The sequence below is a fragment of the Vulpes vulpes genome, chromosome 9, assembly GCF_048418805.1.
Source record: "Vulpes vulpes isolate BD-2025 chromosome 9, VulVul3, whole genome shotgun sequence".
Classification (NCBI taxonomy): domain Eukaryota; kingdom Metazoa; phylum Chordata; class Mammalia; order Carnivora; family Canidae; genus Vulpes; species Vulpes vulpes.
In genome coordinates this window covers 7,830,954-7,857,500 of record NC_132788.1, presented here as the reverse complement: position 1 = coordinate 7,857,500, position 26,547 = coordinate 7,830,954, and the positions used below count along the sequence as shown (strand labels likewise).

The 26,547-nt window shown below is 38.3% G+C and overlaps 1 protein-coding gene across 5 annotated transcripts in view; it reads left to right on the top strand.

Annotated features, from left to right (window-relative positions):
- The window catches only part of DIS3L2 (DIS3 like 3'-5' exoribonuclease 2), a 339,592-nt gene that overhangs the window by 113,545 nt on the left and 199,500 nt on the right, over positions 1-26,547 (top strand). For all 5 annotated transcript variants that reach the window (XM_072719168.1, XM_072719171.1, XM_072719169.1 and 2 more), the window contains one exon: positions 5,182-5,416. In XM_072719168.1, the coding sequence (XP_072575269.1) occupies positions 5,182-5,416 (235 nt within the window). The remainder of the gene's footprint in view (positions 1-5,181; positions 5,417-26,547) is intronic.

Genomic DNA, 26,547 nt, shown 5'->3' with positions numbered 1-26,547 from the left:
TTCTGTGGAGGAAGGGTTTACAGCTTTCATCTGATTCTCAGAGGGATCTGCTAAACTTCACTCCTGAACTGGAATTTTTGACATATTCAAGGTCAATCTCACAGAAGAAGGCCTCTTACATTATAGATCTAAGGAAAATTGAACTACTAGTTTCTAACCTGCATATGCATGTGTCTGGAAACTGTCCTGAAAGTTCTTTTGTATACCGATCATCTTTTATACTCATTTTTTCATTTTTTAGCTCACTTATTCATCTGTTTATTTATTGAATATGGAACACCTACATTGATTATGCAAGTTTGCTATAGAATATACAAAGAGACGTAAGATACAGCTGGTGAGCATACAGTGTTAACAGATGAGGTAAATTGTATACATAGACAACACTAATACAGTGAAGAAATTGTGAAGTGCCATAGAAGAGGTACATACAAATTGCTGCTTTGGCACTTTGAAAACGGGAGATTTTACTTTTGCCTGGGGTAGGTGGTAGGGGATAGGGAGGAACTGGGAAGATTGTGCAGTGGACTCTGGGTTATAGAAAATACAAGCCAATTGGACGAGGTCTTCAGAGACGGATTTTAGACATGTGGAAATGTTGGATGCAGTGTGCCACCTCTGGTTCTTTGTTCACTCAAATGAGATTGAGTATACACTGTGTTAGGCCTAGCTTTACTCATTTCATGGAGTTTACAATTTATCAGATGAGATAGACTCTGAACAAGTTATTTCCTCATTCATTGCTGTAGTCATTCATTTAACATACATTTGAGTGGCTACTAAATGCATTCTTGGCATTTAACAGTGAATAAAACAGCTGCTGAGCTCATGAAACCTACATTCTAGTTGGGAGACAGAAATACATAAGTTTGTAATATATTGTCAGGTAGGGATAAATAAAGTGAAGAAAAAGCAGAATAAAGAACATAGAGTAATGACAGCCAGGTGGGGCTGTTTCAGTTAATGTGATCAGGGAAGGCCTCTCTGAGAGAAGGGTATTTGGAATGAGACCTGAACAAGATGAGGAGATCGAGTCCTAAGAATAGCTGGGCATAGAGTTTTCCAAATTGAGAGAATAGCAATACAAGGACTTTAGGATTGAAGGTTTTAGTATTCTAGGAATAACAAGAAGATCTGAAGATTGGGTAAAACTTGCAAAGGAAGAAGTTACAGAAAATGAGAATAGAACTATAATATGGGCCTGGTTTGACAAGGCCTTGTGGCATGGCGATGGAGTGCTGTTGGGAAGCCATTGGGAGAATGACATGGTCTTATTTATGTCTAAAAGATTACTCTAGCTGATTTGGTCCAAAGTGGAAATCAAGAGACTGGTTATCTCAGCAAGGAGATAAAGGTTGCTTGTGCAGTCACAGTGCAAATGGCAAGAAGAAATATTTGAAGGAAGGGCCAGCAGGCTTTCTGATGGATTGGATATGGGGCATGAGAGGAAGATGTTGTAGTTTGGTGCTGTCTGCTGAGAAAGCCGATGCTGAGAGAAGAGTGGTTTCTAGTGGAAAACAAGAATTCTCTTGTTCAAGAGGCCAACTGACATCCAGACGAAGATGTAAAAGGAGGTAGTTGGATAGAAGTCTGGTATTCAGGGAATGATTGATGCCCGGTGTTTAATTTGGGGAGTTAATAGGATATAGAGAGATTTAAAACCATGAGACTGAATGAAATCACCTGGGGAGTAAGGTCCTCTCCCTAGTGTTGTTTAACATGCTCCTCTCATCCTTTTTTTTTTTTTTTCTCTTCTCATCCTTGTTTCAAATTAGATTCACGTTCAATTTTGGGGAAAAGTACTTCATGGATGGTGTTGTGTCCTTACTGTTCTAGTCCATGGGAAGCACCATGGTTCTTTTTCTTTTTAAGATATTTATATTGATCAGTGGGTATAGGTATTGCCGCTCTGATCCATTTATTATAAAACTCCATCCCCATTACGTTATGAATTAGTTGGTTTTAGCAACCACTAATGATCATTTCCTGAATCCATTATTTCAACAGAGATGGCAAAATGGTGATAGCAAAAGTCTTTCCTTCCTTTTCAATTAGTGAAACTCTTCAGTAAAGAAGAACTTTATCTCATCAACTGTTTGGTTAGCCCAAGGTACAATTTGTACAGGAAAGGTAGAGTAAATGCTTGGAATTTTCTAAGGATGACCAGAGAGAGCTTTTTTTCATGGTGATTCCTGAGTTTTTTCATAAGTCCCTAGTAGCCTTTGATAGCTTTCTTGTTTTCCTGGTATGCTAAGATGTTTCAGGTTCCTCTTATCTATGCCGCACTCCAGCCTTGAATTAGCCATTTCTCTAAGGGTCCTGCAACCCTCACTCTTAACCAGTGTGTGATATGGAGTAGTTTTAGGGTGTCTTTTGTATTGGGTGGTCTTACGGTGACCTTTTTCTTCTCAGAACATATTTCTGTTCTTGTGTGTACTGGTATAACAAAACAGAATGAACATACTTTTTAAATGCAACATATTAATTTATATAATTATTTTTATTTATATTTTTTAGAGAAGGAGTGGGGAGCAGCAGAGGGACAGGGAGAGATAGAATCTTAAGCAGGCTCCAGGCCCAGAGGCATGGGGCTTGATCTCATGACCCTGAGATCATGACCTGAGCTGAAATCAAGAGCCCGAAGCTTAACTGACTGAGCCACCCAGGTGCTCCAATTATATTTTAATTCCACAATTTTGAATGGCGTGGTTTATTCACTAAGTCCTGCTTCCTTACAACATTTTTTTCATTTAGTAAGTCAAAAGTGAATTTAGTGCCGAAAATACTAATTCTGGAATGTAACTAATCTAAGCCATGGAGATTATCATAAAGTCAGAACTGGGCTGGTTTAAAATGTGCTATACAATTAGGCTTGGCATAATCTGGTTATTGTTTTTCCCTGCTCTCCTCTTCCCAGTGACTTTTATTCGAACTTTTAATATGTGAGCCATAGCATAATTTTTAATAAGTAGGAGAATCATAATGATTCCAGAATTCTTGTTATATTTTATGCATACATAAACATGCATATGGAGAAAGACTACTTTTCACTGTAGGATAGTTGAGCATTTAAGTTTGATAGTGTCAGAATTTTGATTCCCCTTGTAAGATTTTCTGCATGGCCTGTGGGAACCAAATCTTTCGTGAAACCATTAGTGGTATTACCTGTGAGTATAATTGTAGAACAGCAGGCATTCTCCTTCAGCTCTGGTCCCACCTCTTCTCTCTGAGAAAAATTGTGTGTGGGAATGATGTAGAAAAAACAACAGAGCAGTGATCCTGTCGGAGCCTCCATGCTTTAGACACAGAAAGTGCACACATACCTCCTGCCTGTGCTATGGGCTATTTTTTTTTTTATAAAGATTTTACTTATTTATTTGAAAGAAACCACAGGCAGGGGGAGGGGCAGAGGGAGAGGGACAAGCAAACTGTTCACTGATTGAGGAGCCTGATTTAGGGCTCAATCCCAGGACCCTAAGGTCAAGACCTGATCCAAAGTCAGACGCCTGACCAACTGAGCCACCCAGGCACCCTTTCTTTGGGCTATTCTGACAATGCCCAAGGTGTGTTCATTCTTTGAGGATGATCGGAGCAGATCTTCCTAAATGTTACTAAATTTGCCAGGCACATTTAAGGACATTGACTAGGTTTGCTGATTTGAGTGGTGTCAAGTTATTTTCCTTCTCTAACTTGTCAGTGAAATCTGTTCTTGAATGATCTCCTCTGGGTCAGGTATGAAAACCAAACTTAAGTAACTAGGCAGAAGTATACAGAAGAGAGCTGGGTTTTATGATTGTATATTAATTTAAAGACCTACTGTGGCTTTCCTCTTGTGCTCTCATGCAGGAAGGGGCCTGAGGAAATCTTTCTGGAGATTTCTGGCCTAGACCATTGAAATTTCTTTCTTTTACTATCAAAGAAAAGGAAACTTCAAACTTCTCATAATGAGATAATGGACAAATGAATGAGTGATAAAAGAATGAAAAAACAAATGAATGAATGTGACAAGAGTCAAAACATGGCAAGAGCTGAAAGAAAATTTCACAAAAATTATTCTGAAATTGGAAATCAAGTTTTCAAAAAATGTTATTAAATGTTATTAACTTTACTCTGAAAAATTAACTGTTTACAAGTTTTTCTATTACCACATTTTCATGAAGTCACTTTTTTAAAAACTTGGGAATATATTCCTAGAATCTTTAGAATACCTTTTTAATATTTTACTTTGATTTTCTGGGTGACTATAATATTCATTGTCTGGGGTTGGTTATGTTTATTGGAATCTGTGACATGAAAATGTTTTGGAAAAGATTTCTTTCAGTAGCTTTTTCTGCCTTGTTTCAGATAAAGATCCCTTATTAAAGGATCCTTGTGTGGTCTAATTTGATTGGTAATCTGGCTTGTTGAAGGTGGGCATCTATTTTGAAACTTCAAGGTTCAACTCAGAAAAATATTAGACCTGTAAAGTATTAACACATAGAGAAACTGCTACAGAAATCCACAGAAATCAAATGCCATAGAAATGAGAATACTGACATTTGACTATTATGTGACAAACTCATTAAGTCCATTAGTGTCTAGACTCTTCTGTTTGAAAATATTTGTCAAATTATGTAATGCTTCATTCTTAGTGCTAGTATAAATATCCATCAATTGTATGCTTTCTATACTGATTTCAAGCCTCAAAATGGAGAATTAAGGGCTTTTATTCTTTCTGAGAACATTTATAAACTCTTATTTACAGTTTTTTTTCTGTTTCATCATATTCTGTGGTTTCATTTGGAGTGCAGTAACATACTATGCTGAGTTCTTTTATCTGAACATATTCACTGATCCATGTGATGTACCCTTATGAAGCAGCTTAGTACTTGTGGTATTCAGGTCCTCTGGGGGAAAGTGGATGAAAATGTACATCAGAAAAGTGGGGAGTAGATATGTCATTCATCTTGGACATCTTGAGGAGCTGAGGGCCACCCTGGCACTGTTGGATTGATCGTCTCCATAAGGTAGCCTGTGCACCTGGAAAATAAATATTCTTTTTCAAGCTACATGGTGAGTGACCATTGCTGTCAGCTTCTGAATGTGCATTTTTCCCTTAGGAAAGAAAAACAAAAAAAGAAAAATCTGTTATTTCCTGTTCTCCCCTCCAGCGATTTAGCAGAACTTTTCTATTTTCTTCAGGTAATTAAACCAGAGAGCAGTGACAAAGAAACAGAAGGTGCCTATGAATTAGATCTCCCTGAGGAGCTTTGTGGAAGCCATCTCCCGCAGCAGTCCATGAAAGGCTATAATGACAGTCCTGATGTCATTATAGAGGCTCAGTTTGATGACAGTGACTCAGAAGATGGACATAGCAACACACAGAATGTTCTGGTTGATGGGGTCAAGAAACTCTCAGTTTGTGTTCATGACAAAGGTGAGTACTGGATTGCTGTCTGACATTTTATTTTACTAACCTGATTATTTTAGGATTGGGATTCTTTCTGTCCTGCAGACCTAATTGCACAGTGCAGTTGGGACCTTCCCAATTTCTAATAATGGCAACTATTAGAAAAGGGGGACCTTTGACCACTTCCGGCTGCTGGCTGTGAGGAGGGACTGGAGATACTGCTGGTGGCTCCTGTGGCCAGTGGGTACTGTTGTCCTTCCCTAATAGGTCTTTTTTTTTTTTTTCTTTTTTTCCTAATAGGTCTTAAGTTATGTTGATAGCTAACCTTGAAGTTTTCTGTGATGAGCCCCATCCACTCCTATAGCTGATAGGAACAGAATTAAACTGATCTTTCAAATCCCAAAAAGCACTTCATTTTACCCTGAATTTTGCTTTAATTCAGTACATTTTAAAAATATTTTCATCATTGGTGGTAGGAATGGGTCACCTTAAATTTGATAAGTAGATTATCTTTACAAAGTATTGATTCTAAACCTTGAAAAAAAAATCCAGTATTGCTGTCTCTGATTAAACTTTAAGCCATGTGTCTTCTGGATACAGAAGAAAGCATGTGCGAACACATAGACAAGGAGCTATGACCAAGGGCCATAGCTGACCACACTCAGGGAAACTAAAGGGAGAGTAGTAGTGAAAATTGGAATATTTTAGTGTATAGATTGCTAAGAAGTTTTAAGTGCAGGGAGTATATTTTCTAGCCAAGTTGAGTTTTCTCTATACTCTGACAGGGAAACAATTGACCTAGCAAGACCAATTAGATTATGAGCTTTTTTTAATCAGGAAGAAGTTTCTGGCACTGTGCCCTTGAAAGGCTAGAAGAAATGCCAAAAGATTACTAAAAGAGGATGTTCTGTGGACACACTCTGATAGGGACTGGTGGGCATGCCTCATTGGCATTCTGAAGTAAGCTGGAGGTGATTTCAGGAAGTGACTACATAAGGATCACCCTGTTTCTTCATTGCTGATGAAGTAGTGACCTGGGGTGGCGAGTATTTTCTGAAAACATGTCACTTTTTGATGCCAGCTACTACTAATTCAGAAGGACTTTCCAAATGTGAAATTCTTTTTGAATGAAGAAACTACTGCTTCGTCAGTGGCCCACTGGGTATGCTGACCTGAGGCACCCAGGTTCCTTTTGTTTTGTGGTCTGCTTAGTTAAATAGTGATTTCACTGTTCAGGCTTGGGCAATTTCAGTTGGATGTTATTCCTTGAAATTTCATTCTTCTGATGTATTCTCTTTCTTCTTTAAAAATAGTTGGGTACGTTTTTGGGATCCCTGGGTGGTGCAGCGGTTTAGCGCCTGCCTTTGGCCCAGGGCGCGATCCTGGAGACCCGGGATTGAATCCCACGTCGGGCTCCCGGCGCATGGAGCCTGCTTCTCCCTCTGCCTATGTCTCTGCCCCTCTCTCTCTGTGTGTGTGACTATCATAAATTAAAAAAAAAAAATAGTTGGGTACTGTGGCCCTCTTCTGAGAGTGCATTTATATTTTCATGGCATCAGTATTGTGAGTCGTATCTTCTCTGTGAGAAGAGAGGGAAATAACCAAGACCCTATATAGCCAAATCCTCCAACAACAAGATCACCAAAGGAGAGAGATAATTTCACGACAAAGCCAGGCAAAGGAGCGCTTTAAAACTTATTTGGTATTTGGCCCAAAACTACTTCCTGGAGACCTAGCTTTGGTGTTTGGACTTGGCCAGACCTTAAGAGCCTCTCTGAGCCCCCTTAGGCTCCACAGTTGAAGGGATAGGATTCCCTGATTTCTTGTTAGTGGTTGGTACCAATACAAGGTCAAGGAAATATTGATGGATGGGAGTGATGACAGAATTGATACCAGAGTGGATACTAATAATCTACTTTCCTCTTTGGGAAATTCTGATGCCAGACCTGTTTTTGATTTGTCCTCTGTTATAATTCTCCTCCTTCTCTCTTACCAGTAAATATCATAGAGTCCTTTACATGTCCACTGTATGCATGTTTTTTCCTTACTCTTTTTATGGTCTTCCAGCCTTACTGTTGTTTATATTCCTTCCTTACTAGGACTGACAGAGGGAACAGCCTTAATCCTTCCCTCAGTATGTGGTACAAATTTCTCTTCCCTGTTAGCCTTTAAATAGAGAGTTTGTGAAACCACATGGCTGTTTCTCATTTCTTGCCCTCTTGATATTTAGGAAAATTGCAATTTGCTCTTTTAAAAATCATGATGTTTTTAGGATATTTCAATCCGCTTCTCTTCTCCGGGTGATATAAAATCTGGTTACAGTTAGGATGTTGGTACTTTTGCACCATTTAAGGTTTTAAAATTTGTTATTGAAACAAACCATAACCTTAAGAACATCGTAAACTTTTCCTAAGACTTCTAGAAAGGTTCTTTGCTGTGTGTAGTTATTGCAAATGGTTATTAATCCTTGTTCACACTCGTGTTCCAAAGTGTTTATTTGTTTATTTTTGTTTTAATATCATGTTTTACCTAAAGCAAATGTTACCTATTGCGCGTGTACACATTGTATATCCGTGTTTGCCCAGGAAACATTCCTGTCACTTCCGTAGCTACATTTCTCTGGTAAGTGACGAATCACCCCGGGATCTGCATCCTGTGCCTATTGTTGCATGAAAAGTTTCTCTGGGCACCTCAGTCCTACCCAGTAGTTCCTTCTAGGAATACAGTGTGGATCTGTATCATCCTCAGCCCCTAGGGGAGAATGGGCCAAGACTGGTCCCCTCTTGTAGGTCTATTCCCATAGGTTTCCAAGGCTAAGCTTTTACCACAGTCCAGGCAGCAGTGTCATTGTCAACACAGAAATCTGCCAACTGGGTGGAGCCTGGGGACAACCCAAATAAATTTTCTCTGGTATCAGATATTTGGGTAATAGTTGCCTGGTTAGCAAACTCTGAAGGAGAAAAATCACGATGGCCAAGTGGTGCTATATGTAGCTCTGCCTCTTTCATCGTCAGGAATTTTAAGAGCAGTCTTGTCCCAGCTGGGTCTGCCAGAGATCTTGTTCAGTTTTCTGGTCTGGAGACAGGCCTCCACCAGTACCCTGATAATGTGGAGTCAGTGATCCTTTCATTTCTCCCTTCTATCTCCTGGCCACCTCCACCTCTTTTCTGAAGGAAGAATCTGCATGGAGTCCTTGATCTCATCTGAGATTTGAATCTAACTACTTCTTCTAGGGCCTGCCCAGGTCAGCCTCAGAGTCAGGATGAGACTTTTTTTCTCACTTAAGGTCAGTCTCCTTCTCTGGCAGGCCTGCCATTGCCTGTGTTTCAGTTCTTTTCCCTTGGATGAAAAGTGCCTATATTTCCCTTTGGCTAAGAAAAGCAGACCTGTATGATTATTCTCTTGGTATACTTCTGGGTTATTTAAATCCCAAGAACTCTTTCTCCTAACCATTCTTTCTGAGCTAAATATCCTCTGTTTCCAGATTTCTGAGATCATATCTTCCCTAAATGATGATCAGTACACCTAGAAGACAGTTCTGTTTGTTTCAGAAATTATATTAAACATTAGATACATAGTAATTTTCTATCAACCACAGTTTTCGGATAGTGTTTTGAAATCTCATTTTCAAAAATGCAAAGCTGAGACGTCTGGGTGGCACAGTGGTTGAGCGTCTGCCTTTGGCTCAGGTCGTGATCCTGGGGTCCTGGGATTGAGTCCCACATCGGGCTCCCTGCAGGGACCCTACTTCTCCTTGCTCAAGGTGTCAGTAAGAAACATCTTCAATGAAGCCTTTAAATATTTTTTGCAAAAATTAACAACAATTAAAACACAATTAAAACAACAATTAAAAAACAATTAAAATTGTTTTTTGACTGTACTAAAAAAGTCAAACAGTTTTGCCTTTTGCTTAACTTATAATGTATATTCTTTTTTGATTGAGATTATTATCTTATTCTGGTTTCTCTCTAAATCTATTTGTGGTGTTGAACCATCCTAAGAATTCAAGGATAGCCTTGCATTATCCTAGGATGAATCTCAAGTATAGCCTTTTTTTTTTTTTAAAGATAAAGATTTATTTATTCGTTTTAGGGAGAGCGAGAGAGCAAGAGAGTGCATGAGTGGGAAGAGGGCCAGAGGGAGAGAGAATCTCAAGCAGGCACTGTGCTCACAGGGAACCTTATGTGGGACTCAATACCATGACCCTGGTCTGTTCAAGTTCTCTCTTCGTGCAAGTTTGGCATAATTTAATAGGAATTTATCCATTCAAATTTATTAGCCTATAGATAATCCTGATACTCTAATATTTTTTAATTACTTAAGAAATCTTTTGTCTGTACTTTAGCCTCTCTTTTCATCCTATATTTTGATTATTTGAATCTTCTCCCTTTTTTCTTGGTAGCTCTTGCTTGTCAAAGATCTATCTTAATCTTTTCAGGGAACGTGTGTTTTGGTTGTGTTTTTTTTTTTTTCTCTGTTTATTGTTGGTGATGTTCTGTATATCATTGATACTTGATTCCTTATTTTGAGGGTTTGCTTTTTTGCCCCTTTCCCAACTTCTTGAATACTTAGCTCATTACTTTTAGTCTTTCTTGTTTTCTTTGAAATGTTTTCAAAGCTGTATATTTCCCCCCAAATACTTCTTTAGCTGTAGTCCATAGATTTTGAGGTATTTTTATTATTAGTTGTAAGTGTTTAATTTCCTTTGTGATTTCTTCTGTAACTAAATTATGGTTTGGTATATTTTGAAGTTGTATTGTTAGGTGCATATATGTGTTTATTATATATTTTTGTATACATGCATACACGTATTTATGCATAATAATCACTGATACTTACTGAGCATTTACTGTGTGGTAAGGCCTAAGTACAGCTGACCCTTGAACAACAAATGGGGGTTGGGGCATTGAACTCCCTTGTAGTAAAAAGTCCACATACAACTTTTGACTCCCTCAAAACTCAACTATCAATAGCCTGTTGTTGAGGTGCCTGGGTGGCACAGTCAGGTAAGGGTCCGACCCTTGGTTTCAGCTCAGATCATGATCTCACGGTTGTGGGATCGAGCCCTGCATCAGGCTCCATGCTCAGCACAAAGTCTGCTGGAGATTCTCTCTCCCTCTACCTTTGCCCCTCCCACTTGTGCTCTCTGTCTTTAAAATAAAGGAATAAATCTTAAAAAAACCCCACAATTATTGCTAATAGCCTACTGTTGACTGGAAGCTTTACTGATAACATAAGCAGTTAATACATCTTTTGTATGTTGTATATATTATATACTCTATTTTTATAATAAAGCTAGAGAAAAGAAAATGTTAATGAGAAAATCATGAAGAAGAGGAAATACATTTACATTACTATACTGTATTTATTGAAGAAATCCACATGTAAGTGGACCTAAGCAGTTCAGACTCAAAGATCTATCTTAATCTTTTCAGGGAACGTGTGTTCTGGTTGTGTTTTTTTTCTCTGTTTATTATTGATGTGTTCTGTACACCATTGGTACTTGATTTCTTATTTTGAGGGTTTGCTTTTTTGTCACTTTCCCAACTTCTTGAATTGAATACTTAGCTTAATCCTCATTATGTTTAGTTATTTAATTCTTACAAAATATCTAGTATCTACTTCAGGAATATTAGTAATATTTATCTCAGAGTTACTTTTAGCTTTTTATTTCCAAAGCACAGAAATGATACACAGTTGGTAAATACACTTTAAAAGAATCCCATGATAGCTTTTTAAAAATATCTATGCCTGGATACCACCCCAGACATTCTGATTCTAGTTGATCTGGTATTTTTAAAAAGCTCTCCAGAGATCCAAGGATTCTACTATGTAGCCAGAATTGAATAGTTCTAGACTTGTCTTCTTAACCATTATGTTATATATCTCTCCTCATAGCTACCAACACACATTGTAGAGGTTATGCATTTCATGGTGGTTCAACTCTCAGTGTATAATTTGATTTGATCAAGAATCATCAGTAGGTATTAAAGCCATTGGGTGAAAGGCTGTTAGAGACTAAGATATTTACATGAACTCAAGGTATCTTGCACAGTTGACTTACTACTTAATTACACTGGGCAAAACGTCCCTTTATAGTAGACAGACTTGGTGGTCACTACTTGAACCAGGTGGTGAGGCTTCACATCACCAATAGTGTGATGACTTGAGATTTTGTGCCTTCTGATGGGATGTATTGTCACAATATCATCTCTGAAATATTCATGCCAAAAATGTTTCACTGGAATGAGCAAAGCTTCTGGTCCTGTATATCAGAAATATAGAGGACCATGAAACAGGTTAAATGACACCATGGGAAAAATAATAAGATAAAATCAATATGTGGAACAATCTGTATGATAACTAGCCTGTACCCTTCAAAAAAGTTAATGTTGTGAAGAAAAAACAAGGGGAACTCTCTTAGAAGAGGGACCAAATGAAACATAACCAAAAATAATGTGTGAATGTTGATAGATCCTGTCTTAGAGGAGTAATATGATAACAGTTGGGGAAATTTATTTATTTAAAATATTTATTTATTTTGGAGAGAGAGTAAGCATGAGAAGGAGAGGCAGAGAGAGAGAATCTCAGGCCAACTCCATGCTGAGCTTGGAGCCTGATGTGGTGCTCAGTCCCATGACCCTGAGATCACAACCTGAGCTGAAACCAGGAATTGGATGCTTAACTGACTGCTCCACCTAGGCACCACAAAATTGGGGAAATTTAAATTTAGACTATAAATTAGATGACATTTTGGAATTACTGTTAATTTTCTTATGTATAGTAATGATATTGAAGATATATAAGAGAATATCCTTACTCTTAGGGAATTACTGGTTGAAGTGCTTTGGGTAAAGTATCTTGGTGTCTTTCACTTTTAAATGGGTCAGAAAAAACAAAACAAAACTCTGTGCACATGTATGCATCGCTTGGGGGAGAAAGCAATATTGAGCAAATTGTTAACAGTGACTTAATGGGTATTTGTAATATTACTTTCTCAACTTTTTAGCAGATTTAAAAATCTTTTTTAAGAAATGGGCAAAAATTACCCATGCAATATTGAAAGAGAAGAATTACCATGTTCTATAGCCTAAGTGTGTAGCTGAAGAGCTAGTGTTGGTCTTCCTTTGGCTTTGACTCTAAAGTATTCTAGAGCATGAAGTAATTACTGCTCATTTTAAAAAACTAACATAGTTAGATCTGTTTTCAGTTGGGTATTTTTCCTACCAATTAATTTTATTTAAAGAATTACAATTTTATTTGCCATTAAAAATACCAGTGTATTGCTCAAGGTGTCAGTAAGAAACATCTTCAATGAAGCTTTTAAATATTTTTGCAAAAATTACTGTTTTTATGAATGTACTAAAAAAGCCAAACAGAATGAGACCATACCATACTAGCATATAATTTTTAAAAAGAATGTAAAAATCTTCTTGTTCTAGTCTTTGTTCTACATAGTATATGCTTGCATTGAAAACCCAAAATTTGTAACATAAGTTTTTATTTTTATAAAACAAAGTTAATTTTTCCCATTATGATCTGTAAAATTTGGTTCCCACTTGATATTAAATTTACTTGGGGCACCTGGCTGGCTCAGTCAGTTAAGCTTCTGATTTCGGCTCAGGTCATCATCTCAAGGTCCTGGGATCAAGTCCCTTGTCAGGCTCCCTGCTCAGCAGGGAATCTGCTTCCCTCTCCCTCTGCCCTTCTTCCCTGTCATCCTTTCTTTCTCTCTCAAATGAATAAATAAAATTTAAAAAAGGTTTTAAAAATAAAGTAAATTTATGAGCCTTTTTCTTGTATAATTTATCTTCAGAATATTTCGTACTCTGTCTCTTTGGCCTGGCATGGAGCAGGTGTTCAATTAGTGGTAGCCTGGGACAGTGGAAAGCGCAGTGGACTCGGAAGTAAGATGAGCAAGGTTGGAGTCTCCACTCTACTTCTGAAATAAGGGAGTTGGGCAAAATTATGCCAGAAGTTCCATCTAGCTAAAAAGTTCTATGATGAAATATATTTTTGATAATATTATGGATTTAGTCAGAGAGGTTGTAATGAGTCATGGACAGGAATGGTTTTGGAGGTTCTTCCTTTGGAGGCTGCTCTGTCTCAAAACCATCACAGCCTTTGCCACTTACCTTTACCACTTGTTTTTTCATCTACTCAGCATTTATGGAGTGATTATGATGCCCCCGATGCTCTGCTGAGCTGAGGCATGACAAAGGTAAAAGGAGGGTGCATGTATGCACGCCTCAGTCTAGAATATTTTCACCAAGAGTCTGCCAAGTGCCGGGCATCTTCAGTATCCCTCTGTCCTTAGTGCCTGTGGAGCTCTTTAGGAGGCACCTCCTTGCCTACTGCTCCTCTTCCTCTACCCCTTCTTTTTCATACAACTGACCCCAGAGCTGCTTTGTTTGGCTGTGAGAAGGTTAATGCTGATTACAGTAATTTATATGAATTACCTGCCTTACAGTACAGCAAGCCTGTGCTATTGTCTGTGTATCAGATAATTTCTGTTTTGAGTTTTCATTAAAGTATTTGTATGCATCTCTGCTATATTGCTCACTGAGCACAGAAGCTCTAGAATCTCTAGGCTACTGCCTTGTTCTCATCGTGTACTGTCCTTTGGAGTATGTGAGCTACAGAAAGAAAATGTTCGATCAACCCCCCACATCCTACAAGTCTACCTCTTTACCATAGACTTTGTGTGCTTTAGCAAGTGTGATGTGAGAGAAACACTACAGAACATAAAACACATGATTGCAGCCTATTTAGAAGATTTTGTGGTTCATCCTTACTGTGGACATGAAATTGGGTGCTTTTCAGCTTCTATTTTGTGATGTGTAATGTTTTTGAACTTTAAAGCAACCCTTTTTCCTTTATTAGCAACTTATTTTCTTTTCCTGTATGAGTGATATCACCAAGAATATTAAACATTCTTGTGGAAATTCAAACAAATTATCATTGTAAATTGTAAAGAAGCAAATTACCTTATGTAAAACCAGTGATTCTCGAGTTATTTGGTCTCAGGACTCCTCTACACTCATAAAAATTATTGAAGGCTCCAGAGGTGCCTGGGTGACACAGTCGGTTAAGCTTCTGCCTTAGGCTGAGGTCATGATCCCAGGGTCTTGGGATTGGGCCCAGCTTCATTGGGCTCCCTGCTCAGTGGGGATTCTGCTCCTTCTTCTCCTTCTCCCTCTCCCTCTGCTACCCCCTCCCCTGCTTGTGCTCTTACCCGAGTGTGCACACTCTCTGGCTCTCACTCTTTCTATCCAATCAATCAATCAATCAATCATTCAATCAAATATCAAAAAAAATTATAGAAGACTCCAGATGCTTTTGTGCATTTGGGTTATATATATGAACATTTCTGTATTTAAAATTAAAACTAAGAAAACTTGAAAATATTATTGCAAAATAAGTGACTTATTTCCAGTTGTGTTTCTGTGTACATTTAAGGAAAATTTCAAATTTCAAAATGATCTATTGGATATTAATGAGGTTATAATATATATAATCACAGTCAAAATATTGAGAAAAAAAGTAGAATTAACCTCTAAACTGTACTTGTTTTTATTTTAAATCTTAGAAAATTCTAGAAAATACAACGTATAACCACACATTCAATTAGAGCAGGGATTAGCAAAGGTATTCTGTAGAGGGCCATGCAGTAATTTTCAGTGTTGTGGGCCACACACAGAGGCACAACATGAATGGACATGGTGGATTTGGCCTGCTGGCCAGCTTAGTTTGCAGATCCCTACTTTACATTCATTAGAGAATGAGAGTGAAAAGAACAAATAATGTCCTAGAATTATTTTGAGAAGAGTCTTGACCTTATGGTACTTCTGATAGGGTCTCGAACCACTCTTGGAGAACCACTGGTTTAAACTGTTGGAATTGATAGTTGCTGAGCAGGACTTTAGTGTGTTTTAATTATTTTTTACTGCTAGGAAATTCAACAGTTAGTTCCTTGCTTTAAGTAGCTATTAGGATATTTTTTCCCTTTTTTGGTCCTGTGAGGTGCTAATTATAAATAATTCAGGCTAAAATCTACCACCTCAACCTTTTTCTCAGCTGTGGGATGTTTTTGGGGGAACAGTTTGTGCCTTGTTTTGCTGTTTTGAGTGTCACCAGGTCTTTGTACATCGTGATTTATCCAGCCTTTTCACATTGCGAATTATAGAATCTTAGATGCTCCCAATATGCCTAATAGTTTATGTATAGCATTATCTTGCACATTTCTTAATAGAAAGAGCTTGAGTATTTTGTGTTATTTGGTGTTGAAAAGAAATTTTTTCTAGCATTTTCCTCCAGGTAATTATTGGTATATTAAAAAACCCTTTTGAGTTTGTTTTAGATTATTTTTTGACTAGAAACCTTAATGACTGCTCTTACTATTTTTAATAATTTTTAGTTGGTTGTTTTGATTTTGTAGCTATACTTTATACTTTAGTTTTATCTGCAAATAATAATTTGCACCTTCCTTTCTAATTTTATGCTTCTTATTTATTACCTAATTTCACTGGCCATTGCTTTTAGAACTGTATTACATAATAGTGGTGATTGCCTTCTTCTGGATTTTAATGGAAATGCTTTCAGTATTAAACCCTCAAGCACAGTGCTGGTTGCTGGCTTGAGACCAAGTTAACCAAGTATCCTCTTTCTTTTTTTACTGAAAGTTTCTATTGGAGATGGATATTGACTTTTTCTTTTTCAAGTGCCTTTTGAACTTCTTTCAAGATAGTTTTTCCCTTTGGCTTATTTACATGGCAACATAAAACACTGAATAATTCTTGCATCCCTCATATGGCCATGCTCCTCATTTAGTCATGGTATATAACATGTTTTAACATGTGATTCAATTCTGTTTGGTAATAATTTATTTATGGGTTTTGGATTTTTGTGCAAAATGTGAGATTGGTCTGTGGTTTCTCTTTATTGTGCTGTTTTTGTGATTTTGGTATTAGGCTCTATTAACTTGGTAGGAAGAATTGGGGAGCCTTTTTCTTGGTGCTTTGGAGCAGTTAAGACATTGGAGAATGATCAAATTTTCTCAATGATTGAAGCATTTAAAGAGCTCATCCTTGAAACATGGGCTAGGGTTTTTTAGCCAGCAAATTTCTCCAGCTCTAATGATCATTGGTTTCTGTAGGGATTTTTTCCTCTTCTTGCATTGATTTTGATAATTTGTGTTTTCCAGTAAAATCATATATTTTAACCACATATTCTGATATATTGGGATAGAATTGTATAAAATCTTTTCAGGTGTTTAATTTTATCTGCATCTATTATCATAACCTCTTTCAATTATCCCCTCATTTTGAAATTTCACTAGCTAGTGTCCTATCTAATTTTTTAAAAAAGATTTTATTTATTCATGAGAGCCACAGAGAGAGAGAGGCAGAGACATAGGCAGAGGGAGAAGCAGGCTCCATGAGGGAACCTGATGTGAGACTCAATCCCGGGACCCCAGGATCACACCCTGGGCCGAAGGCAGGCGCCAAACTGCTGAGCCACCCAGGCGTCTTGTCCTGTGTAATTTTTAATAGAAATTTATTTTTACTGTTTTTATTTATTATAACTAATTTCTACTTTCATCCTTTATTTCTAAGAACTTTCTTTTAGACATGTTACATCTGAGGTGATCTAATGTGTAGTTGGAAGTGCAAGTTGAAGTTCATATGGAAGCTTGGGCTGGAAATGTAATTTAAAGAGTCATTGGCATCTAGTTTCTTGAAGAACTCCTCTAAGACTTTTTTAAAAGAAACTGGCACAGGAGTGAGGCCTTCCCATTCTCTTCTAATTTTGGATTCCCCTCCTTGAAAGCAATAAATATTGTTTATCAAACTGTCCCCTGCCCTAGAATCTCTAATAAACAGAAGCTCCTGTGTGTTAAAAAAAAAAATTGTGTGTTTGTGTGGTAAAATACATATGGCATAAAATGTGCTATTTTAACCATTTTTAAGTATACAGTTCAGTTGCATTAATTACATTTGTATGATTTTGTGTAACCATTGCTACTGTCTATCCCAAAACTTTTTCATCATGCTAAAGAGAACTTGAGAACTATTGAGCTATAACTTTTCATTTCACCAACCCCAGCCCCTGATAACCACTGTCATACTTCCTCTCTATAAATTTGTCTATTCTAGGTATTTTGTAAATCATACAATATTTCTCCTTTGTGTCTATCTTATTTTATTCAGCATGTTTTTACATTCTTTTGTGTTGTAGTCTGTATCAGCATGTCATTCCTTTTTATGCCTGAATATTTCATTTTGTGTGTACCACATTTTGTTCATCCACAGACACTTAAGTTGTTTCCACTTTTTGACATTGAATAGTGAGTAATGCTGAAATGAACATTGGTGCATAAGTATCTGTATCCCTGTTTTTAATTCATTTGGACATATACCTAGGAGTAGAATTGCTAGGTCATGTGGTAATTCTCTGTTTAGCTGTTCAAGGAATGTGGGGTATTTGAAAGGATTTTTTTGTTATGAAATACATTGTTACTAAAAGGGTTAATAAAAGCAGAAAATCATAAATAAAAAAATAGAAAATCATGATGAATTATGGGAAATCTTGAAGTAATAATAATTACATCTGTTCTTTACTGAAATATAACTGGAGCTTGCCCAATTCTTTCACTGGCTGGTCCTTTTTACTTCCTCCTCTTCCCATTTTGTATCCTGGAATCACTTCTACCTATGTGCCTGGTTTCTCTTTGACACCTCAGCAGGCCTAGAAGGCATGTATTTCAGAACATTATAAGTAATTTATTTTATAGAGTATACTCTACCCCAATGTATCCCTTACGGTACCTTGAATAGACATGCCTGTCAGCGTTCTTGCCCTTTTAACACAAAATTATTGCAATAGAAATTTAAATAAAAGGAAACAATCTATAATAAACCTTGTTCATATTTTTATCTGAAAATAGGAGTTTCCATAGCTCTTGCATGTCAGTGATTATGTTGTCTGCCCTTCTCCTCAGTGGAGATGAGTGAAGACTTGAAGGTCCCTGGAATCACCTTCCCACGGCTCTTCCAGCACCCTTTTCATTATGGTGCTCCTGATTCTCTTGCTTGCTGTCCACTTCTAGCTTTATACCAGGCTCCCTGGATTATTATCTACTTTTCTTGGGCTTACTGGTAATGAAAAGGAAAAGCCAACAACTTTTTGCAGTAGTATCATTTTCTCTTTATTTCTTGTCCCTTGCTCTTCCTTGGAATCTTTCTTCCCAGTCCATCCACTCATCCTTTTCTCTGGTACTTTTCAGGGTGGGCACTTCATGCTAGTGACAAGGGCTGGGTTTGTTTATAGTCACATTGCTATAGCAGCTGTAGAATTCTGGACCTGTGTGGGGCCTACAAGATCATGTGCTCTTCTTGACATGTGATAGTCTATCCCTAGGGTCTTTCAGTGGAGCACTTCAGATTATTTATAAATATTTCATAGCAGTGAATGAAAATAGTAAATTTGCTTTCAGTAAGATTGCGAGGTCAACTTCACTTGTGATACCAATTATACCAGCCCACTATGGTAACATTGACTTTTCTCACTGATCAGAAGCAAGCTCTAATTAACAGTTATATGTTTTTAATTTAAAAAATCCCAACAACAGAATAGCAAATTAATTTCTAATGCAGTTAAGTTACTAAAAATACTTCTGAGTATGAGATAGTGGGCAAAAATTAATTTTTAAAAATGTGCTATAAAAAATCTGTGATTAAAAGATTAGAAACAACTGATCTAGTTCATTCCTTTTGTTTTACAGACGAGGAAACTGAGGCTCAGAGAAGTTACTTGGCTTGTCCAGTGTCCCACAGGAAGTTAGTGAGTTCATAAAAGAAAAATACCTTGTACTTACAATAACAACAGACAATTTTGACATATGGATCATATTATTTAAAGAGCAAATAATACCAGATCAATTGAATTTCTTCCTATAAGAGTATGTTGGGCATTGTTTATTGCCCACTTAATGTCTATTTCCCTTTTTCCTTTTCCCATATGTGCCCAGATTTTCATCTATTCCTTCCCCAGATTTCTTGTACTTTGGGTGAAGTTGACCCCAGCTGCCAAGCTAAGTCTTGATTGCCTTATACCAGTTGCTTGATGTGCTTGCTTACCATAAGCCAATTGAACTTTCTGCAGAATTGGAAATGTTCTAATCCATGCTGTCCAATACTGCAGGCACTAGCCACAGTTGTTGTTGGGCGTTTGACTTGTGGCTAGTGTCAGACTGAGAAACTGAGTTTTTAATTGTATTTGATTTTAATTAATTTTATTTTAAATAGCTACATATGATTCGTGACTACTGTATTAGACATTGTAGCTTCATACCATTTCCTCTTCCTATAGACACATGACCTAAGCATTCTAATCATGGTGACTCCTGCTTGGAGTTCTGCAGATGTAAGTAGTTTCCTGATGGATATCAACAGGAAATATTTAATCCTAATTGTCCTGGCAGCTATTCTATGACTGCTATTGAGTGTTGTGAATAGAAGAATGGAGAACTAGAAAAAAATCTGGGCCCCTACAACTATCAGTGGGCCCTAGACCAACTGACCCTGAAGCCTGCCTTAACTCTGGACTTCCAAGTGCATGAGCCATTGAGTTACCTTTGATATTAATATAAGCTGGTTTGTGTTGAATGTTTTGTCATTTCAACCAAGAGTATCCAAGCAAATACAGAGGGTATTACATGCCAGGGGTTATGCTATTTGCTGGAAGAGAAAGATGATCAAAAAGTAACATCTAGATGCTTGTCCTTAAGATGAAATTAGTCTGTAAGAGGAATTTCAGTGACAGATAGGTGTTCTGGGTCTTGCTTGCTTAACCCCCTTCAGTGGGAATTGCCTTTCCTAAAGTGGGAAATACAGTTTGCCCCTGTGCTCAGGGCTTTGATTAAACCATGAGTGGACTCCTGACCCAGGGATCTTCAACACATTGACTGGCCAGTCACCAGTTAGATTTTTTTTTCTTCACAGCTTGAGGACCCTGGAGCTAAAATGTGACATAGAATGATGGATAGAGACACTAGGGAACAGAGGCTGCTGGTGACCACAGGAAGTGCACATAGAGAAGAGGAACAGATTTGCAGAGAGAGGGAAGGGCCATTCAGAGAGGAAAGGGCAGAAGGTGAAAGGAGGAGGGAGGAAGAGGGGAAAAAAAAAAAAAACAGTTTATTCTCTGAGCCTTGAAGGATAAGTAGGGTTTGCCAGGTGAAGAAGAGTAAAAACTATCCTTGGTATGAACAGGGACATAGGTGGAGTAGTATCTTCAGTGCAAATACATCCATTTACAGTGGATACCTGATGCGGAGTCTGGAGAGGAGGCTGAAAAAAGAGGCTCTGGTGGAGTTTTGCCCAGTTACCTGTGGCTGCTAAGAGATTGAGGAAGTGCGAGTCATTCAGGGTTGTTAAGGAAAGGAGACTGTCAGGAAGGAAGAGGTGGGAAATTGGGGCATGGCATGGGACCAGTTAGGAATAGAGACACTTGGAGACCTGACTGAGCAATGGCAGCTGGAATGCAGAAGAAGGGATAGGTTACCGTGATATTTCAGAACTAGAATTGGCAGAGTTAGATGGCAGATCAAATATGGGACTTGAGGCAGAGGAGCATTTAAAAATGAAATTAACTTGATATATATGTTAGTGGCTGCATGAGTACTTACATTCTTAAATGAGAAAAACAAGATCAGTGGTAAGAGGGACTATGAATTCAGTTTTTGATCACATGTTGAATTTGAGTTATGTGAGGGTCATTCCGGTCATGACATCCAGTAGGCATCTGGAAATAGAAGTGTTAACCCGGAGGAGGGAAGATGAGAATTACAGATCTGAATAGTGTCACCAGTTGGAACTATGGGAAATAGATGAGATTATCAAGTAGGTGGCCCACAATTAGAACTGCCTGAAGTAGGGATCCCTGGGTGGCGCAGCGGTTTGGCGCCTGCCTTTGGCCCAGGGCGCGATCCTGGAGACCCGGGATCGAATCCCACATCGGGCTCCCGGTGCATGGAGCCTGCTTCTCCCTCTGCCTGTGTCTCTGCCTCTCTCTCTCTCTGTGACTATCATAAATAATAAAAATTAAAAAAAAAAAAAAAGAATTGCCTGAAGTAGTCACTGTTCTATAAAACCAGGGTGCAAGCTGGTAAATACAAAAAAATCGGGCAAGATTGAGAGTTAGGAAGTAATTGATAAAGATTTTGAAAGCTTTGTACAAGACCTGACAGAAAAGTGGATGGAACTAAGAGGGAAGTGGTAAGTATTTTCAAGAAATGAAGGGATGCTTCTCATTCCTTAGTGAATGTCAAATGATTAAGATTATTTTCATTTAAAAAGATTAATTCTCATGATTGTTAAAACTCAACCTTTATTCAGGGAGGGCCTCTCTCTTGCATTAGAATGAATTGAAAGAGAAAAGTTCAATTGATATTTATTGAACTGGGAAGCTGAGAATCAGCTACAGATGGAGATGATTAATATCTTTATCCCTACTTCCCTCTACCTGGGATTCTGGATACTATTGTCTGTGAACAATAGTGGTCTTTAGACTCTAAGAAGAGAAGGCCCAGTCAAGTAGATTTTCCTATCATCCCTTTGGCCAGCATATGCCAGATTTATTCAGTTGAATAATGAATATTTTTTGTAATTTAGTATTTAACCTGCTTCCTAAGGTTTCCAATATTTTGTTTTCTTTTGGTAGAGACCGTTTCACTGTCGCTACACAGGATTATATGCCTGCAAGTCCATCTTCCTGGCACCGATTTCCCCTTTGGGTCACTCTAAATAATGCCCTTTCTCCCCTGAGAACTGCCTACGTTGTTCCAAGTCATGCAGCAACATGTCGGGGGAAACCTTTGCCTAATAGAGTAGTGATGACTATAACCTGTTGAGATTTACAAAAAGCTGTTGAAGATTCTAACTAAGCCTATTGGAAACAAAACAAAAACAAAAACAAAAACAAAAACAACTGGCTATGTAATGTCCATCATTAAGGGCAGATTTTATTTAACATTTTACAGGAGAAAATGGTCCCTGGTTTTCAGATATTGCTTTAAAAAACAAAAACAAAACAAGTGAAAAATGAGTGAGACACCCCTACCCCCTGTAAGTGGAACCAGCCTCCCAACCCTGCACATCCTTCCACTGGCCCCCAGAGTGAAAGCTCAGCTACGCAGTAAAGTCTCTCATCTCTGCTCCCAGTTAGCTGACCCCTGTTTGGTCAGTCCCCTCAGCTCTGACTCATTTGCTTGAGCCAGAAGCAGCAGTAATGAATAAACTCGGCTGGTTTGTCCTGGGCTCTGATGCTCTTTTTGACCCTCCTTACTTAAAAGCCCCTTTGATAGCAGGTTCTGCGGCTTAGACTGTTAGGCTCTTGACTCTGCAGCTCACCCAAGCGTCACTGCACCTACTACTCCAGGTACAAGTACTCCACGGGCTTACTCTGGAACACTGGGGCCAGGATCCAAACCTATCTAGCTGGGCCTATTTGCATCTCTACCAGGGAAGGGGGATCCAACAAAATGTGGCAACACTCTTAGTAGGAAAGTACTGAGAGAGAGCTTTTTCTAGTCATTCTTGGCTCTTAGCACTTCATTTTCCCTTTTTGTAAACACACACGTACACACACCCTTCAAAATAAATACCTGTCTTGACTTCTTTATAGATTCTTTCATAAATCAAATAAGGTAATGAAAGGGAAAATGTCTCAAAAAGGAGAATGCATAGCATCCCTTTATAGGCATTTCCAAATCACTTTTTTGAAACATGTTGCCTCTTAAAACAATAATTGTGCGATGAATCTTCCCTGTAGATGTTTTCAGACCACATATTGGTGGATGAGCTCTAATCGCTCTCTTTGCCTGTCCTTGCCACCAGAGGCCTCCTGCCTGCCTCTCCAGCTTATGTTCTTGCACCTACCCATTCAGACCTTAGGTCTAGCTAAGCTGGACTTTGTGTTGTTCCTAAACACTGCCTGACCTTTTCTGCCTTCCTGCATCTGAACCTACTCTTTTCTGTTATGAATGGTGCCTGATTACCCATCTCCTATGGAAATCATCTCTCTGATCTTCAAGTGTCAGCTGTCATTTTACATGTATATTAATTATCTATTACTATGTAACAAATTGCTACAAACTTAGTGGCTTAAATTAACACTTGTATTTTCTGTGGGTCAGTGTAGCCTAATAAGAAATATATATTTGGCCTCTGCCCCCAGTTCTTGACACAGAGCTCCTAAAACCCTGGGAATTTCCTTAGTGATAGAGGTGCTAGGGGCATTTTTTTTTTTTTTTTTTTTTTGTTCTGATACTAGGTCTTTGACCCTGGTTCCTGACACAGAGCTCCTAAATCCCCTGGAATTTCCTGAGTGATAGCATCTATTGTTCTATGAAGCAACTCTTTGTGGACCCCTGGACAGCTTCAGGATGGGGCTGGGTACCAGAGACCAAGCCATGATTAGAAACTTGACATTTTCAGCCCCACCCACCATCCTCCAAGGAGGGGAGAAGGTCTGAAGACTAATAATTGGTCATGCCTATGTGATAAAGCCCTCATAAAAATTTCTGAACAATAGGGTTTGAGTTGGTGAATACATCTACATGATGGGAGGGTAGTGCACCCTACTCTACAGGAACAAAAGCTCCTGTGCTCAAGATCCTTCTGGATCTCACCCTGTATACCTCTTCATCCTGACTGTTCATCTGTATCCTTTATTATGTATTTTTGTACTAAACCAGTAGAGGTACATTAAGTGTTGCCTTGAATTCTTCTGTAAGCCACTATAGCAAATCATTGAACCTGACTGAGTAGGGGGTCATGGGAACTCCTCTCCCCAATATGTAGTCAGCTCAGAAGTGTGGGTACCCTAGAAACCCACTATGTACATTTGGTGTCTGAAGTTGGGGGCAGTCTAGTGGGATTGAACCCTTAACCTGTGAGGTCTGTGCTAAGTGTAGGTAGTTAGTGTCAGAATTGAATTAAATTATAGGACATCCAGAGAATTAGGGAATTGTTTGGTGTGGAAAACCCATTATTTTTGGTGTCCAAGGTATTGTGAGTAAATAAGGCTTTCATTTAGTCAGGAATCTGGACATGGCTCAGATCTGTCCTCTGCTTCAGAGTTTCTCACAAGGCTATAATCAAGGTGTCACTCATCTGAAGGCTAAGCTTATGTGGTTGTTGGCTGTATTCAGTTCCTTGTGGGCTCTTGGGCTGAGGATCTCAGTTCTATGCTGGCTGCTGGCCAGAGGCTGCCCTCAGCTGCTTGCTGCATCGGCCTCTGTATATGGCATCTGTCTTCATTGGATCCAGAAAGGAAGAGAGTGTGCTAACAAGATAGAAGATGCAGTCTTATGTAACCTAATCACAGAAGTGACATTCCATCATCTTTGCCATATTCTGTTGGTTAGAAGCGAGACATGGGTCCTTCTCTTACTCAAAGGGAGGGGATTATACAAGGGTGTGTAGCTCAGGAGGTATGAGGATCAGTGAGGATCATCTTAGACACTGCTCACCACAAGATGTTTCCTCCTCATTTTTTTCCACTGAAATATGTGATCTTTCTCTTCTGTGACTCGTCTTCATAGCTTCTTTTTTTTTTTTTTGCTACTTTTTTTTTCAATTTATATTCCATCACAGATCTTATTGTTGAATATTTTCTTTTCTTCCCTCATGTGATTGTTTTTGCTCATCTTTCATCCACTTGCAACTCTGAGAACAGTCTTGTATTTAACAAAAGCTCTGCAAAAGACTCCCCTTCTTTTCCTTCTTTGAAACCAAAGAAGAACCAAGATTGCTCTCCTGCTTAACACCACAGTCTTTTTAGTCCACAGCAGCCCTATAGGATCCATTATAAAACCTTCAGATTTGCCAATTTGGCATCAAAAGCAATGACTCATTAGTGTCTATATAACCTGGCTGGAAAAAAAAAATAACCTGGCTGGGGTGATCCGCATTAGTCTGATTTGTATTTAGAGTTAGAGCTTGTTACCTTATTAAGGAGAAACAATTTTCCATCAGAGATGTTTCACACATTAGCTGTTTTTGAGTGGTGCATTGTTCTGTTTCCTAGGGGGCCTGATGGATCTCAGATAATAATGCAGTCTATAAAAACCAACTCTTTAAACTGTCTGTTTTCTTTTGCCTGCTAATGATCACATTGTGGTCCTGCTTTTTTAGGTCACAGCAAATGAATTGATAAAGAAGACTGGCTCTTAGAGAAGCAGCATTTTCATTCTGTCCCTTTTACCCAAGCAGTAGGCTGGATCTTACTATTCCTGTTGGAGATGTTCAGTAGAATATCTATCTTATGTGCTTTAAGAAGCTTGGAACATAAGAGAGATATAATATATGTTTGATATACATAGAATTGAAGACTCAGAACACAGCAAAACTCATCTAGTCTAGCTTCCCATTCTTTGAGGCCAATTTCCACTTAACCCTCCAAGATAGCTTTAGCACCTTTTTCATTTTTTGAAGTTTTGATGGATAGCTAGTCCTGAGTGATCAGGTAAAGAAACACTGGTTTGATTTTAATAAACAGTTTGTTCTGGTGTTGAAATAAGCACATCAGGTTATTAAAGATTGGCCCCTTTAAGAAAAACTCAGATGAAAGTTAACTTGGAGGAATCATCTGTCTGCTGGGAAAGATGCAGAATTAGTAAGTGAAAGCCAGCTACATTGTGTGCCTACATTTTGGGTCTTTGGGGAGCCATGAGGCTAAAAGCCAATTAAAGCTTCAGTAGAGAGAAATTTAAAAGTGGTTTCTCCTGGGCAAGAGAAAGATTTGGAGCAGAGAGTGCTTGGAGAAAAGCAAGAGAGTGTTGATGATGTAATTAATACAGCTAACAGCTGGGAATGGGAATCAGTGCAGAGCTCTGAGAGGATGACCCTGTGAGAAACTCAAGTTTGGGCCTGAAAGCCACACTATCTAGGTTTTGACTTCAGCTCCAGAACCTGAAGGCATCTCTGTGTGGTCAGCCTGGTGAGGAGAGTGACCAAACCCTGCCATTTATGCAGGGTTTGAAGAATATGCAAATTAAAACAATATAGAAAAATTGGTAGTGAAGGGATTTTTCCTTTTAATGCTTGAGTATGAACTTTCTTTTCATTCATCTATTCATCTTGTTCTTTTAATAT